This window comes from Indicator indicator, chromosome 10 (assembly GCF_027791375.1).
Source record: "Indicator indicator isolate 239-I01 chromosome 10, UM_Iind_1.1, whole genome shotgun sequence".
Classification (NCBI taxonomy): Eukaryota; Metazoa; Chordata; class Aves; order Piciformes; family Indicatoridae; genus Indicator; species Indicator indicator.
The window spans coordinates 22,641,834-22,660,494 of NC_072019.1; the positions used below are offsets into that span (position 1 = coordinate 22,641,834).

Below are 18,661 nucleotides of genomic sequence, written 5' to 3' on the forward strand. Positions count from 1 at the left end.
CCGCTCCACCGCGGTCCGTCCGCCACAACGCTCCGCCCGCCGCCCCGGCCCCGCCGCTCCGTTCCGCCCCCGCAATGAAACGGCCGCAGACGCAGTGGGGAGAGTGAACTTTTATTGAGATCGGTGTCGCGTTACACGGTGAAAAGCGTGGAGTGCCGTAGCTGAAACCCGGCGGAGCAGCGAAGCACAATGCACGACCAGCACGGTGCGGCTCTGCTCTCTGGAAGGGTCAGTAACCGAAGAGAGACACACACTGGTCCCCCCCAGAGATCACCCAAAAACCCACAAACACAGGCTGAAAGCAAACCCAGAATCACAGCACAACAGACTGGGCACTCTGTTTCACGGTGTGCTGAATTCAGACATGTTTCTCCGAAGACTCACCACCCCAAGAGGCACAAGACGATGTAACACAGCCTCCTCAGGTCGGCCTCCAACCACCCTTCTGGCAACCCACACTCTGCAGGTGTGAGCTGCAGCAGAGAGCTGGCCCAGGCAGGTGTCTTTGCTACATTAAAACCTAAAACCAGCCTGAGGGCTTTCGAAAGCATGTGGATGGAGACCAGGAGCAGAGCAGGCACACACCACTATCAGCTACCCTTGGCCAAACAGCAACTGCTGGGCTCAGGGATGATTTAGTTTTGTTAACTTGACAGCACAAGCCCATCCTACGACAGCAGTTGCTACAGCAATTACCAGTCAACTATGCTCTGGACATGCAAATTAAGCAGCACCAATGGCCAGCCATGCCCCAGTGCCAATTCCTGACCAGCTTGGCTCCCTGGCTACAGGCAGAGGTGGCTGGAGCAGTACACGCTGTTTCTAGCTGACAGTTTTGCTACTGCTGTGGAAGAGCGCTCTGAAAATAAAGCAGACTAAAACAAAACAAAACACTAACCGAGTGACCTGGCAATACAATCATCCCTTGAATTTTAAGGTCAGATAAATTCCATACAAATTAAACTTCCAAAAATATTTTGGAAACTCTGGCATATAGCTATGATACAGTATGTACAAATAAAATACCAGAATGGTTACATTTTATTGCTCTCTTTTTTTCTTTTTTTTTTTTTATTTGGTTAAGGAATTATACAGTAGTGTATAAAAGGGTGTGGGAAGTGGCAAGAAGCAGATGTTGGCTTCTTGTCCTCTCGAAAGCCAAGGTTGGTTGGTTTGGTTTTGTTTTTAAGTTCTACGTTTTCAAACGTCACATCAAAAGCAATTTCATGTTGGGTTATGGCTGCATTACCCAAACAGGACAGAAGAGCAACAGTGAAAGAAGCCTAGGCAATGGGTTCTATTTTGTACATTTCTTCACTGATTCATACTTCAAGAATACTCACATCCAGTCTAAAGTGATACAGAAGTCAACAATTCTGAACCAAGTTCCACATAAACTGATGTTTCATCAAGGTGGGCAACTTTTCACTGATCATACAAAAAACTCCCAACAACAACAGTGGTATTTGTGAGAAAAATCATCCAACTTGGCTCTGATCTAGCCTGCAAGTGAATTTCCTTTTGATAAACTCACTGTCTGTGTTCCAGAAAGTTACAAACACACTCAATGTTTAGATCCACCAGAATAATGAAAGCCTCTCTGGTAAGGAAGTCTCACTTACAGAGCACATGTGTCAATAGAAAATGACAAATGTGACTGCACACTCCTATCCTGCTTTTCATACCCCTCTGTGGGTGAGAATAAAGCTACAAGTACCAAGGGGTGATACTCCATTAGTCAGAAAATAGCCCACAGGTCTACTCTGGGCCTTCCCTGTCCACTCACACTCCTACAGACCAGGAGCTTTACTCAGAACACTTCAGAGTGACCCAAACAACCATGGATGAAAGAAACTGGCAGCATCAGCTGCTCTGTTCAAAAGATCTCCAGTGACTAGTCAGTGACGCCATCAGTACACCACTGAGTGTATCCAAGGCAAAAAAACAATCAGGTGCTGCTCAGCAGGCTGCATTGCAGACTTTTACATTTAAAGCACCTGTTAAAGTTATTCAATACTTAATTTTATATTTTTTTCTTTTAAAAACAGAGGCTCATCTCACAAAATGCAATCTGGATGCAATATAGCAAAGCTAAAAGAATGCTGAAGTGAAAACCCAAGCACCTGGTAGATAATTGCTCCTGAAGGCTCATGACATAAAAACACTTTTCAGCTCTTCCCTCTAAAAATAAATCCTGCTATAGATGGCCATGATTTACCACTCTTGCTTTCCTCTGACTGATTCTGAATTAATTTCTGGGTATACTTAGTGAAAATCAGAAATTTAGCTGAACCTCTTAACCACCCACTTTAGGCTCAGCCTCTCATTGGCAACAGCTTAGTACCAACACAGCTCCTGACACAATCTTCCCCTTAAATATGCATAATTTACTGTATCTCAAATATTTACAAGCAGAAGCAGCCTGTCTTTACAAGACAGATTTCCTTCTGCTGTACGTAAAGTGCAGCTCTCTAATTTAAGGCAAATTTCAGTGAAATATAAAAATCATAGTTTTATTTTAGTATGTACACATTTTAAATTAAAAACAAGAACTCCTCTGAAAAGGAAAGAATGAGAGGAGAACGTTTCCAAGTTTGGGAATTTTCTGGATTTTCACAGTCCCAATATTATGTCCTAGTGACATAAATTTGTAAATTTCTCTTCACTAAATGCAAATGAAAAAACAGAGGTGGCCCTGTGCACAGCAATTTAGCTCCAAAGATCAGTAAAACATTGGGAAAGTGCAGACTTAGTTTTTCATGTCCCATAGTTTCCTTTAGCTATAGTAACATCCATCAATATCACATTCCTAGATAGGTATCTTAGACACCTAAAGCTAATCTCAGTTCTTGCAGTGAGTATTTCTCATCTCCATCTGTGTCAAATTTCTTAAAGCTCTGTGATTCTGGGGCTGTAGAGCCAAGCAGCTTTTGAAGATCCTCATATGATAGTTTTCCATCAGCATCTTCAGCTGCTTTTTCAAACAAATTCTGAAGATCTGCAAAGAGAACAAGGATTGAAAAATAGCTCCTTTAAGCACAATGGAATATCCTATAAACTGCTCTTCCAGTTCTACTGCACTATGTCTCACTACCTAGCAAAGCATCCCCAGGTGTGGAGTCTGTCTTCTGGGCTGTCACAAGCCATCAGTAATCATTTAGGAATAAAAAAGCACAAACATTTCTGGATTAAATGACATTAAATCTGAAAAAGAGTAATCTCTCTGTTTCTGGCCATGACTAATAGCCTAACAACCACTAACTGCATACAGATGTAGTTATCCTCCAGAAAAGCAAACCCTGAATGACTGTTGCTATACCAACTGCACAGATGCTATAAAGGGAAAAGTGGCTATTCACTTCCTGCTGCAAAGTGTTGCTGAAGAGATTGAACAGCAGGATCCAGAAACATTCACTTGACCAGGCTGTGTTCTCTTAAAAAAAAACAAAAACAACAAATAAACCAACCCCCAGACAAGATAATAAAACACAGGAGAAAAGGGATAAAAAGAGATAAACCCAAACATACACACACCTACTTCATAGTCCTTCAGCACCTTAATTCTGCCCTTGACTTCCCTCACAATCTCTGGGAGAACTCAGTATAATATTTCAGCATTCAAAAAATGTATAGTTTATTTATAATGCACACTTCTGTTTAAATACCAGTTTCTTTCCTATAACACGGTAGGTATTCTCTCCTTTTAGTTTTGTTTTGTTGGGGTTTTTTTGGGGGGGGGTTGTTTTGTTTGTTTGTGTTGCCTTTTTTATTGTTTGTTTCTGTTTGGGGTTTTCGTTTGTTTTCTTTTAATTACTTTTTTTAAAGTCTGTACTGCTCAAGCCTTTGAAATTCACCTCACTTCTCCCAGAATACCCAGAAACAACAGCATAATAATTGATTATACTTCTTAGCATTTACATGAACTACTCAGAAAAAGAAAAGGTCAGCTTAGAAAGGACATACCTTCGATGCTGGAAATTCCTGGTAAGGACAGATGTCTCTGCTGTCTGTTACTCTCTATGTTGTCATCAGCTGACCTTGATGTCAATCTTAAAAGGTCTGTGGGCTTTGCTGTAGTGCTCAGACTACTTTCTACTGTTACAAAACAATTTCTATTACTCTTACTAGTTCAACAGAATTACAATTAGCAAAAACAACCAAAAAATGTCCAAAAAAATTTTGTGTTGGTTTTTGGGTTTGGTTTTTTTTTCACCACAGATGCCATGAGATAAGAATGCTGCAAAATCATTTCAGTGTTGCCCCCTTTTACCAATAACTGCAAGAACAGAAGGAAGGAAACTTTTGTTTCTTTTTTTAAACAGTCATGCAGCTTTACTCTTCCATGCTGTACTAGGGTGTATTTGTACTAGGTGTATTTGTAAACCCCATATAAAGACTGCCTTGGAACTGCTTTCTACCTCCTGGTTGGAGAGTGCTGAGCAAGCTTTTAATAAGCTAATTACATCTGCCCACCTGAGCTGCTTTTTCTCTGTCAAGTTTACCTTCCTCAACAGCAGTGTCTAAACTTCCAAGTTGCTGCTTAGCACATTAAAAAGCTCAGTTCTACTGAAATTAAGTATTTCAAATCTTCTCATCAGCACTAATTGAATATATAGAGCACAAGTGCAGAACTGAGCCAAGTCACCAGAAATGTAGACCCTTCTTCTATGGTACACTTTGGTTTTGAAAGAAAAAATTAAAATAGATGTTACGGGGTATAAATTATTACAGGTTTCTCAATGTATGCCTCATAGGTATATAATAGGGAATGGATTAAAGCTTGAGGAGGGTAGATTTAGACTGGGTAGTATGAGGAAATTCTTTACAGACACTGGTGAGACACTGGAACAGGTTGCCCAGGGAGCTCATGGAGGCCCCCTCCCTGGAGGTGTTCAAGGCCAGGCTGGATGAGGCCATAAGCAGCCTGGTCTAGTGCAAGGTGTCCCTGCCCATGGCAGTGGGTTTGGAGCTAGATGATCCTTGTGGTCCCTTCCAACCCAAACCATTCTATGAATCTATGAAACATAAGCTGTTGATACATGTGAATCCTGCCACACACATGGAAAGCTGCCTTCAAACTCTTGTGGTCTGGTTCAGAGCCATCAGTTTCCTACCACTTCAAATAATTTTCACCAAAATCTTGAGGAACAGTCTAAATTTTCCACCTTCATGAGTTATTCTTCAAGTTACATAGGGAACTTTCAGGTTCATGGACTGCTATTACACAATATTCTTACCATTCTTTGATGTCTCAGTGGGTCTGTCATTCACTGGCTTGCCTGAGAGAGCACTGATCATCTGAAGCTTTTCTCTTAGTTTTGATACCTGAGAATCTCTAGTTTCTATTTCCTGCATATGTAGAAAAAAAACCAAATTCTTAAAAAGCACTCCTTCAATAAATGGAAGAATCAGGAAAAGTAGTAATTTAAAATATGTAAGTATTTTTGAGTGACTTGGGAGATCTCCAGGCTGATCAAGTTTAAAATTTTAAGGTTCAAAAACTTTAAACACAAAACCAAAATAAATTAAAATAAAAAAAAAACAAAACAACAAATCAATCTATGGAAAGATGTAAGGAATAAATTCACATGGTCTGTAAGAAAACAAGAACATCAGTCCCTCAACCTGAAAAATAAGGAACTGTTTTGCAGACACTGATTTCCTTATTTCTTATACAAACAAGCAAGACTCAGAAAAATCATAATATAAACCAAACGTACCTGGAGCAAACATTAATGCATTAATTGAATTGCATCATTGTCTCAAATGTTTGTCTGCAGTACAGTCAACTACCTTAGTGGAGTCACTGTATCTCTGTCAAAGTCAATTCACCACATATTTAAATGAGATCCTTTGCTCTTTTTATGAGTAGGTTCCAGATGCTAGCTTGAATTCACATCAATCCAACCCTAGAAGTGCCAGTGTAGCTACATCATTCACCTGCTTTCTTTCCACAAGATGAAAACTAACCTCAGCAGCACTGCCTCCTATCCTCAGCCCACAATTTGCCATTTAGTGTTAAAAGCACTCACAGTTGCTCATCAGCTCATTACCAAGAGGCAGCTTTCATCAATCCCTTAACTCCACCAGCACAAAGTTTCTGTAAATCAGCCCAAGTCTTCCATCGGGATAAAAACCATAACACATTTGTGGTGTGAATCCACACCAGTTGGGCTAGCTTTGCTAAAGCATGGCAATGGGTACTCAAATGACCTTTGGTCCCACCAGACCATGTTCTGAATTTCTTAAGATTCTTTCAGCTGCATGGAAGAATGTTACTGCAACTCTGTTATGTTATCCCATACGTAGTCAGAACGGCAAGACTAAACTTTCCTTCCATCCTGATTTGACTTCCTGTCCCAAAAATGGGGTGGATAAGCTGTTGCTCTGCTCTGGACTTTTGAAAGAAATCAATCAGATAAGCCTGCTTGCAGATCTTTCCTCAATTAAGTCTCATTTACAACATGTTTATACAGACAATTACATGCTCTAGTAGACCAGTATTTGTTTGTGTTTCCTTTACCGTCAGTTCTTCATTTGGATTAGTTTCATTATCCAGTTGATCTTCATTTCCTGCTTTTACAGAGGTAGTTACATCATTCCCCTACAGAAGAAAGTGGGGGAGAACCAAGTTTATTCATATGCTTATTATTTTCTACAATAGCTTCTTTCCTTCACATTTGGCAGGCATGAAGCAGGAAAAAAATAAATGGAAGAAATACAAACTAGAATAAACGTAGAGGCAGGGATTCACATAATTTATGACAGCAGCATCAACAGGGTCCTTATTGCTAAACATACAGACCCTGTTCTCACAGACTCACCCCAGTATGACATACAGAAAGTACTGGAAAATTTTACAAACATATTTAGCTTTTTTTTTTTTCCCCTTTACCTTTTTCTTTGTTCTTTTTAACACATAAGTACTGCTGAACAATCCAGAGGCCCACCTGGTTCCTCAGTGCTCTTAACACACCCATGCCAGAGGGCCTTACTAAAGTTAAAGAGTTTTCTGAATCCCATCCCATCTCATTAAGCAGTCACTCAAGTCTTAACTATCAGTGATTTGGCTATTTTCTGTAGATTCTTCAGGGAATAAAGGAGTACTTCAGGATACTCTTAACACTGCTCATCTGCTCAGAAATATGGAACAAATTCCAGCCTTCTAAAATTTAACTGTCTCGTGTTTCATCCTGACATTTTCTGAAGTTATGGTTGAAAAGCTCTACCTGTGCTGTATATAAAGTATTGAAACTACTAGCCTGAGTAGGCATCCTTGGTAAAAAAAAAAAAAATACTTACCACACTGGTAGACAAATTTTCTCTTTTATCCAGATAATTCCCAGCAAGGGGAGAATTTTCTAACTGTGTAACCCGCCGGCTAAGGTTACCAATGGCTGAATCCACATTTAGAAGCTTGATGTCATTCAACTTTTGGTACCCCACTACAGTATTATTTAGCTCTTCCAAAGTTGCATGCAATGACTGGTTGTCCTGAAATATAAAACCAACACAGGTCAGTTCACTTAACTTTTGCAGCACTCTTGCTATTAGCAACACAGTGGCTGACCCAGTTTGACTGGGCAGACGTCAGGTCTGGCTCTCCACTGAAATCACTGAAAACATTCAACTGGAAGCTTCCAGAAAGTTACTTTAGCTTTCAAAGTTTGAAACAGATTATTCCTCAGGGCTAACCTTTTTGCTGCTAATGCAGTCACTTTGGCTGTGCCAGCAAACACAGAAAGCCTATTCATCTCATTTTCCAGGGCAAGCTTAGTAACCACAGCAATTATTTTTCCCAAGAAAACGTGTACTAGTCGTATTTATACACAAGATTCATTTTGTAGAAAGATACTGACTATCTCAAATGCAAATAAGTGCAGTCATTCCATTCCAACCACTCAGGTGAACACATACACTCCATCTCTTTTTTGTTGTTGAATCCCTGCTTTCCACACCTCAATACACTGAGGGTGACTCAATACATGCCACTCCCAGATTTGCTTAGATTGGCAAGTACCTGTTGTAAAATCCACTCCATAAATAATCTTTAACTCATTTCCATTTACACAAACAAAGTACACCTAGAATTTGCTAGATATTCATTTCAGTCTTTTCACTCTTCACTCAGAAGACAAAACACCCTCAATGTTTTCCTGTTTGTACATACATAGGAACAGCAAAATTATCTTCTGTTTTGTTTTGAAGGATGCTATCTACATTGCCTTTATAAAAGCCATACTCTTTTGTACACTACAGTACTGCAAAACACAGAAAAAAGCTACCTATCAGTGATATCTGTACCAATATTTCTTATGCAAGAGAGAGAAATACCTTTTTGCAATTTTCTGTCTGGTTTGTCTCAGTTCTTGGCACAACAGTGGAGGGAAGTGAAGGTATCTGTTTTAATTCCTTCTAAGGGAAAAAGTAGAAAATTATGTTACCAAATGCTTGCAAAAAGAAAAAAAAAAAAAAACTAAGCTTTTAATAACTGGCAAGCTAAAGCTGAAGATGTTTTGCTACAATTATAGTCACTCATGTCTGTTTTGCATGCAGAATTTTAACTAAGCTAATATAGTGTTTTCTCTCTCAAACACATAAGGTCCAAATTTGCTTTAATGAAACCCTCCTAATTAGCTCTTTTCCCTGTAATGAAGTATTATGACACACATTTCACTGCTACCATACACACTGCCACAGCTGCAACGTTCTTGTAGCACCCACTAACTGAACCAAGTTCTATCATGTATCTAACAGATTTTTATCTGCAAGCACTCATATTAATGTAGTGCTGCATTGCTATATAGCTGAAAATCTTTAATTATTGTCTCAGTTTGTTAACCCCACGTGGGAGGTCAGTATAAGTACAGTGAGTGCTTTCTGGTAAAGATGGTCAGTAATTTCACCCTCATGTGTATCCTCAATTCAATCAACAAACTAATCTCAACACTTCCACATTTGCAGTCCTAAGACAGTGCAGTCAGTAGCCATAAGCAGTAACCTGCACCACACAGAAGCAGAGATTCCCAAAGCTCCAAGTCTGTGTAGTAGGAAGCAAAAATCTGTAGAATAAGAAGTCTAGTAGGACCCAAAGTTCTGGCTGCAGAGAAACACATACTTGGTACCATATAGGAGATGCCACAGGAATTAGAAGATGAGATTATTCCTGACATTTCAAAACTGTTTTAAAGGCGTAAGGCAGAACTCCAAGCAGTTCTTAAACTTGCTCCGTATTATGCAGGTCACTCTTAAAATGCAACATTAAATCAGTACATTTTCTTACCACATCATTCTGGAGTATTTGTATGGATTTCTTGTATTCTTCAATAGCTGTCTGTATATTTTCAACATCATGAGAAACACTGGTAAGCGTGCTACCTATGTTTGCTACAGTCTGGAATAAAGAAGATGGCAAAAAAAAAAAAATCTCAGTCGTCCTCAAACTGCACCCTCCCAAAGACTCAATCTGCTAAATAACCTTTTGTTAGTGGAACTACAGGCAGACTGCCACAAAAATCTGCACATGAATTTCAAGTATTCAGAACCTCCTTTGCAGACAAAACTGCACATTATACCCATTGCAATCTCCAGGCTGATAAACCAAGACAGACTCTGCACGATGAGACTTCTAGCTAGATAACCCAAATTATGGGTCTGCTATATCCATTCCCTAAACAATACAAATGTTCTGGCATTAATTTAAATTTAAAAATAAATCCTGATATGAAGACATCTTACCTTCTCTCCCCATGGAGCATTTGTATTGAATACAAGGATGCTGACATCACTGACTTTCGCTGCTTTTTCAGGGCTACCCATCAGACAACATACATTGTGTAACTAGCCTCCCAAAGGCTGCAGATTAGATTGTCAAGCAAGTATTGCCTTTTTTAAAATGAAAGAACAGCTCTGAAGCATCAAGAAAGCCCCCAGGAATTCTGTTAAGTGCACTCACTGTGATCTGACAGCAACCTTTGCTCCTGACTACTCGTCTCAACCTTTCCTTGCCTTCACCTGTGTGAACTTCCCATGTCCGCGACTCTTAACTTTAGAAAGGAACTCTTCTGCAATGGTGCTTTAGCAGCTGGTAGCACAGCACCTATCAGTCAGACTGACAGCTAGGATGTCCTCAAACACTCATGGAAATTACAGTAACAGGACAGAAAATAGCTCTATGCTTCTCATTCCATTTTTAATAGTTTCTTCAATCACTAAAACAGAAGCCACCTAAAAACCCCCTTTTTTCCCATGACCCTGTTATGCTCAAAAGCTCTGAAGGCACTGACATGACCCTCTTGCTACCCAGACTACATTCAAACAAACACAAATGCTGCTCCAGCTCTTCATTTTCCATGTCTGAACACAGGTTCAGTAAAAGATCCCTCTGTCCTTGAGGACCTCACAACACCTTTAGGTTATCCAGGGAGGTTGTGGACACCACCTCCATGGGGGTGTTCAAGGCCAGGTTGAAAGAGGCCTTGAACAGCCAAGTCTAGTTGAGAGGCATTCTTGCCAATGGTGGGGAGGTTGGATAAGTATCTGTAAGGCCCCTTCTAACCTAAACTATTCTATGATTCCCTGGCTTTAGTGTATCAACCTTCCAAAACATAAATCCAAGCAAGATCACATCGAGAAAGTAGTGGAAACAGACGTCACATCTAGCTTAACTTACTTGGATTCAACAGCAGAGACTGGAAAGAAGTCAAAAGTTCCCAAGATCTTTGATTTTTGTGATCAAGTATGGAGCCTTGGTGTTCAGCAGGCTGCTGCAAGCTGAAATTTGTTGGCCCTAACACTTTGTCTTGACAGACTAAAGGCAGCAAGGTGACAAGATTTTCCTGTATTTTATATATACACATGAAGAAAGCAGGTGCAGGTTCCAGACCAGGTATTGCCCTAAGACTTACTTCTGCTATGACACAGTAAAAATCCAGCATGCTAATAACAGTAAATTACAAATAGCTTTGTACTCCTCCCAGAAAAAGAAATCTGAGCAACCAAATCACACTAATTGCTTTGCATATGACTAGCTTGGTGATTATACCTTAATTTTGTAGGGTAGCAAATGAGAAGTGGAAACCCATAAAAGCCACAAAACTGGACTGACATTAGGTGTCAGCCTGATGTAAGTGTTCATTGCTAAATAAACAGAACTGCTGGGGAAGAGGCAGGGAAGTTTCAACAAGCTATTCCTCTAAGCAAAATAAACAAGACAGTTGTCTAGGAAAGACTGCTCAGCCAAAGCACACAATAAGACAATGTATTAACAGAAGTCACTTCAGAAGTTTCTGCCATCCAGTAGAGCTCATCTTTCAAGGGATTGTCAGAAAACCATCCCAGTACAATTCAGATTTTTCCATGCATGTACTGATCACCAAGAAAGCTCCCATGGTAATGTTTCTGGGCCCACTGGTCCCAGGTAAGACTCCTACCACTCTCAAGACTGTAAGTAGAGATGTAGAATGATACCCTTTTCAAGGTGAGGAAGTTATCCAGAAAGCAATCCAACTGCTTTTCCCATTACAAAAGCTAAACAAACCACCTATTTGCAAGCACAACTTGTAGAACTATAGATGGGACTTCTTGCAAGTGTCTTAAATGATATGAAGATTAGCAATCTGAAGGAAACTAACCATAAAGATCAGATCCAAGGTAAGGAAGTGACAACATAATACAAAGGCATCTCCAGAAAAACAAGACCTTCAAAACAAGACCTTCCAATCTTTCGTCTCCCATACACTGTCATAGGACCATACAATATCAAGTATATGAAGTCCAATTTAAGAACAAGAGAAGCAACTACTCCTCACATGTAAAATTCAGGCAACTCCTGTTGTCACTGCTGTCTCCAAGAGCCCAGCTGCAGCACAGAACACATTTAGCAATAGCCACATTTACAGTACTTGCCTTCTGAAGCTTCTCTACTGTAAGAGGAAGAGAAATCAGATCAGAAGCAGACTTTATGTTGTTTTTGAGATGATTTACTGTTGAGGTCAATAGCGATATCTAAAACCAAAGAGGAATATTTACAATTAGTCAACATAATCCTAATTCTGGCCTTCTCTAACACCAACGACTTAAGGCAAGACAAAAATTATACATGTACACAAAGAGAAAACACACCTCTCTCTAGGTTAGAAGTCCTGCCTAGGCTGCATTAAAAATATTTTGCCTCTTGCAAGAGAAGCAATGGCTTAATTATTATTTTTTAACTGAATGAAAGCAATAGAAGCCCCTACTTTTCAATAAGGTAGCCTCTGCCCATCTGACATTCATATGCTTGAGAGAGAGGCTGTTACCCAAGAAAGACTTTTAAAAATTGTGTAAGAAGCACTTACATGGAGGAAAACAGTCATCCCCTTCTGTATTTAGCAATCAAACTTGAATGGCAAAACCTAGTAAAGCCATGCAACTTCTCCAGATGAGTGATGGGCCAGGAAGTTGCACCTATCACCCAAACCTTCTGCTACTGAGGTGAAACAGTGACAATCTAAAAAGAGCAGGTTAGCTCAAGTTCTGTCAACTATTTGACCCACACAGCAAGTAACTCAGAGGGTCTTCAAGATTATTCATTCCAGCTAAGACATTGTCAACAACAAAAAAAATTTAAACTACATGCTAGTCATTAACTGCTAACACTATGACTTTAAGCACAGTTTGTAGTCATCAATAGTCAAAATGAAGAAAATAAATTTATTCTCATATTTGAATATATAAAAATAGAGAGGATAAAACTCACTTTCATCTGGCTAAGAAAATAAATTGTTTTGCAAGCTGAGGAAATAGGCAAGGTACTGATCTTACATTAGGACACCACCGATCAGCTGGTGTGCAATCTTCAGTTCCACAGCTGTGAATATTGGCTGAAATAGTTCCCAAAAGCATATCCCAACAATACATGGAAACAAACCAGTAACTAAACTTTGATCACCAGAAGAGCTGTCTCAGACTCTAACTATACCCTGCAGTAACTCCAGGGTTTGCAATACCCATGTGCAAGTAGCTTTAACATCAAGATGCAGATGATAGCATTTTAAAAGAAGCACCTAAGTACCTGTGGATAATGCATACTGCCAGATGCCAAAGACAAGTCAAATTTCCAACCATATTTATGTGACATATTAAGCACTTAACCACTGTGTGGGACTGAAGAAAAAACAATATGAGCAGGCACTTCAGTACTCTTAAAAATGGAACCCAAAGTACCAGTGTCAGGGAAGATTCCCCACACACACAGCTTGGTATCACTGCCTGTGAGCAGCTCTGAACATTTTTGCCCTCCAAGACAAGAATTTCAGTAAGAGCCTTGCTGGAAGCTTTGTTTGTAAGCATGAGTTAATGCAGCAACTGAGGAAAGAGCTTTCTGTTAAGTGGCTTAGCTCTAGCCACGTAAACAGAGCTAAGATTTACACCAGCTCAGATTCCAAGTGTGTATTAGCAGATTTTTATATTCACAAGATACCAGCACTTCAGTTGTAGCTACATCAACTTGTACTGATTCAGGTGACTCTTTGCCACACTTATGAAATATTTTCAAATGCCCTCAGGAGTCTGAAATGTCAAGCCTCTCATCACAAACATCAGGGTTATTTGACAGGAATATTAAGAACTGCACAGTTCTCAGGTTCTTTAAAGCTCTGCCTGAAGTCTTTCCACCAGTTGCATAATTTCTCCTCTTTGCAATCAGCCTCCAGTCCAACTGGAGATGCTCAAATCTTTCTTTGCTTACACTCTGTTTTAACTTTCATTTTTAAAGTTTAGCTTATGGTCACAGAAGTCCTTAGATGAAAGCTCAGCGCTGCACATGAAATTAATTTTTGCAAAAATAAATCTGAATGGAATCATTTTCTGTTTTTCAAAACCAAGCACTGATCTTTCTCACCTGTTTATTGATCTCTGTGATATTTATCCAAATTTTACTTAGCCCCAGTTCTCCAGTCTCAATTTGTTCTAGTTGCTTTTGCTTCTGCACCAAATCTTCATTCAGTTTAGGAATTTCTTGGAATGATGTCTTTTGATTAGATTCCACTAAAGAAATGGAATGATAATTAAATTTGTTTTTAAAAACAAAACCAAACCATAAAACAAACAAGCAAATCACAAAAAAAATCACAAATAAAACAAACAAAAAAACCCCACCCCACAAAACCAAACAACAAAATTCCAGGTAAACAACACTGAAAAGCAGAAAACAAATTGCAAGCAGCATCTCCTACAGTAGTGAAAGAAGGCAGTAACAGTTGCAACATGCAGGTTTATTGCCAGTTCAGAATTAAATGTTTGCTTAAAATGACAGCTCTTTTTTTGGTTTTAAGAGTATTAACATCTGCAGAGAGAACCCAGAGGGACCATACTAAATTTAACACTTTGCAATACTACTGTTATTCTGGGAAGGCTCAGTAGATCTTTATTTAGTGCAGTTATTTTGCATTACTTTCACAGAGGAACATTAAAGAGTAATGAGACTGGGAATAAGAGCTGCCAACAGCACCAGGGCAAAGGAAGCACCTGAAATGAACCTCAGTGCCCTTCTCAAGCCTGCAAAGGGGCTGCTGACAACAAAATAAATTCCCATGAGATTAACATGATAACAGTTGTTCCATGTGACAGAAAGACAACCGAAAAATATGTGTAAGGTTACACACTAACATCTGTTGGTAAACAAATCAGTAGACAAGGTCCTTTTAAATCAAGTCAGTTATTACTGCCATTAATACTACAGGGAGAGGAAATGTGCAGCTCAAACTAACACCAGTCAGCCTCAGAAATGCAGCTCTACCAGGTCTGCAGTGACTAAGCTGTTTAGCTGCAAGCACCATTAGGCAATCCTAAAATCCCTAGGCCTAAGAAACAAGCAGAGGTTTTTTTGAGATGGAGATGAGAGCTCTCCAAAACCTGCACCTCCACCTTGTAACTGGAATGCTCCATAACAAACTGCCACAATTCAGCCTAGACTGCCAAGAGCAGTAGGACCTATGTGGTACGCAGCTGGCTGCTCCCAGAAAAAATTTCCATGTGTGACCCATCTGGTCAGATGGGGAAGCCTTCAGGAGTGCTTCATGCTTATGGAGTGGATGCCCAAATGAACAGAACTTGCCCCTGCATCTTCAAAACCCACTTCACTTTTCTTGAAGTCCTAGAACTCATTGCTTGGTACAGAGTAATCTGCATTGATCATCAAAGACCCAAACATGGCTTTTGGTTAAGAAAGAGCCTGAAAGGTGTACTTTAGCCAAAACAGTTAGTTGTGTGCTTGACATGATACGTTACACTGAATCTGATGTTCCAGAAACTCTTTGAAAAATTATCTTCCGTTCTGCCACTCCCACTGCATACAGTGAAACTCCAGTCAGTTTTTAACAGTGCTAGAAAAGTTATGTACTGTATGCATTCTTATAGTTGCTAACAATTGAAGGAAAACACCACAATGACTTCCCCTTATCCAAACATTCAGATTAAAAGATGTCTTTATTTACAAAAAGCACTCATACCATACTCCATTTGTTCAAAGCATGGCAGAACATTAACAAATATCACTACAGGAAAAAAAATCTGGATGAAGAATCAGGAGGAAGGTTTTTCTTCCAAACTTGCTCAAGGACAGACTGATCCCATGCCTTTTTTCTTCCATTCATCCACATATCTAACTGAAGCACAATGTTAACTTTGTGGAACCAGGTTATTCTTGCTGTCTGCTTTTGACTTGTTTTTCATGCTCTGCCTCATTATGAGGCTCCCATGCAGCTTCTAGGCATGCTATTACAGTGTCAAGGAAATCTGAGACTCTCTTAACACCCAGACGGTAAGTTGAAAGAGAACTGCTTTAACAAAGAGGTCTGTGTTGAACAGGAATGATGAAACTTAACTGCACCAAAGCCAGCAACTGTTGTCATCATGCAAAGCTTTTACAGTCAGTACATACTTAAAGCAGACCAGTCCATGAAGAGCAGCAGTCAGTTGACCATAACACAGGAACAGCGACTGCAGAGCTGTTCTGTATGCTCAGAGCTGCACCTGTAACTGAGGCTATCCTCTGTAACCAGTGGACATCAGTTAACAGCTAACTTTCAGAGGTCAGTATCAGTTAAAATAAAAGAACATCTAACAGCAACTGACTCCCAGACAGCCAGAAGATTCTATCTTGGCAGACAATTCACCACCTCACAGAAGAGTTACACACCTGAATAGGAAGCCCTGAATACCAACAGCAAAGAATATCTGCACACATTTCCTCAGTATCTCTTTTGCCACAAGCATATGAAACCCTCTGCTTACCTCCATCCCTAAAATCCTCCTAATTTTTGAACTAGTTTCACTAGCCTTATTTTTAAGGTCATTGTCATGTCTTGGGCACAGAAATTCTAAGATGAGGATCAAAGCTATGGGACAAACCCAGCAGTCAACAGCAGTGTTTTTCAGGCAAGACACAACTGTCTAGCTTTCCTGAAGCAACTAAAGACTATCTGAATGCTTAAGCTTCACTTACACAGCTCCTCAGCTTATTCTTGCCTTTTTCACTTTATAAGATTTTAAACACTACTAAAATAAAGAGACCAAAACATACCTTCTGTCCAGAGATGAGCTACAGAGAACTAAGAGCATAACCTCACCCTTTGTTACACCTCAGCACTACAGAAGTTTTAATACTGAAATGTTACATGGACAGGAAAAACCCGAGACCTACAAGTAAAATGCTTCACATACTCCCTACTTCAAAGTATTAAATATGATGTAATTCCACACCATATGCAACACAGCATAGAAGTTGAACAAGTCACTGCAAGTAAGATAAACATTCAGAGGATATGAAGACATAATACCGAAGGAACAAATTGCAGTAACACTATGGAAAGTGTTAGATGTTTTTGAAAGTCCTCAAGACAAGAATATTGTTTTTAATTCTTTTTTTTTTTTAAAGGATGCATCAAAATCCCCTAGACTGCCTTCACAGGGCTGATCATATCTTTTTCATTCTAAACAGGGGCCTCCTTCAGAATAGAGCACTCCCAAGCCAGCAATTTTCTAAATGTATGTACAAGCAACCACAGGCACACCTAGTCCAGTGTCCTTGCACCTCAGAAAACATAGAGCAGGCAAGAATATATAACATTTGCCTTAGATTCACACCCAGCCTCCAAGAGTTTTTGGCTCAGGGGACTCCTCATTTCAGGGGCAGTTTGTCTGCTCAGTACTTTCAGACCTTGAATAAACAGGCAGTTGAAGCTCTTCACACAACCCAAAGCAAATATGAAACAGTGTAGTTATATTTATACTTACTAGTTCGAAACTTTTCCTTTATTGCATCGAGATCCTCCTTGAGAGCCACCTGCATCCAGACTAAGCCAACACATGCCACCACACAGGCAGCCAGAATGACAAATGCACATAAGGGGTAACAGAATTTGCAGCATCGTAGATAATCTCCCCTGGATAAAACAAACAAACAAAAAAACAGATTGTGAACATTTAACAGTACCTAGAAAAGTTTTATTTTAAATGCTGTTCTATCAAAGTGAGGGACAGTGATGGAACAGCACACGCTTTGGCTGACAAGAGCTAGCAAAAAGCTTTGCAAAGAATAAATACAGCAATACATTAATATCAGAGCTATTTCTCTCTGATCAGTTCATCCTGAGGCACATCTAGCATACTTAAGGGCAGCTGGCAGGTTTCGCTTACTAAAATTTCCTGCTCTGCTCACATAACTTCTTAGGAACACCTGCTTGGTAGCTCAGAAAGTAGGCTTCAAGAAAGGTCATTACCATAACATTAGGACAAACACCTTAGATTATCCTAAACTGCACAAGTCTTATTTTTTCTGCCGCATGCCTACTTTTAGTAATTCTCAGAGACACATTAATAATTCTGTTAAAGTTTATTTACTACCAACAGCACATCATGTCCACAAGAAAACCAGTACCGTGTCAGCTCACTGACAAAGGACTGTGCCGTGCTGAACACACAGACAGAGGCAGCTGCCCTCGAGCTGCTCCAAGCACTTCAGTTTCGGCAGGTGTAGCAGACAAACCAAGAACAACGCCAGAGGATGGCTCAGATCTACTTCTGCCGCTAGCCAGGAGACCTGTTGGACCAGACATAGCGCAGCTCCAGCTTTTTCCCGGCAGTTCCCACCAGCCCACCACCACCACGAAGCTGACCCGCTCTAGGCAACGGAGCCGCCTCCAGCTGCGTTGCTGAGACTGGGGCTGAGGCGACGAGCTCCCGCTGCGACTCAAGGCCAGAGCCCAAAGCAGGTAGGACTAGGCAGGGGACTCAGCAGCAGTCCCGGGGACTCACTTGCCGCAGCGGGTCCGCGCCCCAGCGAACTCGTCTTCCTCAGAGCTGGACTCAGAGTCGGAGGCGGGCGGCTCGGTCCGCAGCAGCCGGTGGCCGGAGCCCTTCTTGGCGGGCTTCTTCCTGCGGCCGTCGGCGGCCAAGCCAATGAGCGCGTTCAGCTCCTTCCGCTTCTTCATCCTCTTGTGGGCCGGCGGCACGGCCGGCGGCTGGCTCCCGCCTCCCTCCTCTTCCTCTGCCGCCGCCAGCGCGCCCCGGCTTCCCAGCCTGCGGCCCGGCCGCGGCTACAGGCGCTCCGCGGGGCCGCGGCCGCTGCTCTCCGGCCGGCCCCGCGGCAGCACGGCCGGCCCCGCTCCCTCCACCCGCC

General features: G+C 40.8%; 1 protein-coding gene across 2 annotated transcripts; it reads right to left on the bottom strand.

Annotated features, from left to right (window-relative positions):
• Positions 1–102: 102 nt before the first annotated feature.
• Positions 103–18,473, bottom strand: EFCAB14 (EF-hand calcium binding domain 14). 2 transcript variants are annotated; one of them, XM_054384459.1, is made up of 11 exons: positions 18,298–18,473; positions 17,278–17,426; positions 13,883–14,028; positions 11,908–12,006; positions 9,284–9,394; positions 8,335–8,415; positions 7,303–7,494; positions 6,524–6,604; positions 5,238–5,349; positions 3,964–4,092; positions 103–2,998 (listed from the first exon to the last, which is right to left on the bottom strand). In XM_054384459.1, the coding sequence occupies exons 1-11, from the start codon at positions 18,471–18,473 to the stop codon at positions 2,823–2,825; spliced, it is 1,452 nt and encodes a 483-aa protein (XP_054240434.1). In that variant the 3' UTR covers positions 103–2,822. The 2 variants fall into 2 exon arrangements, with proteins under 2 accessions (XP_054240434.1, XP_054240433.1); XM_054384458.1 differs by having other exon boundaries at positions 3,964–4,095.
• Between the last annotated feature and the right edge of the window lie 188 nt (positions 18,474–18,661).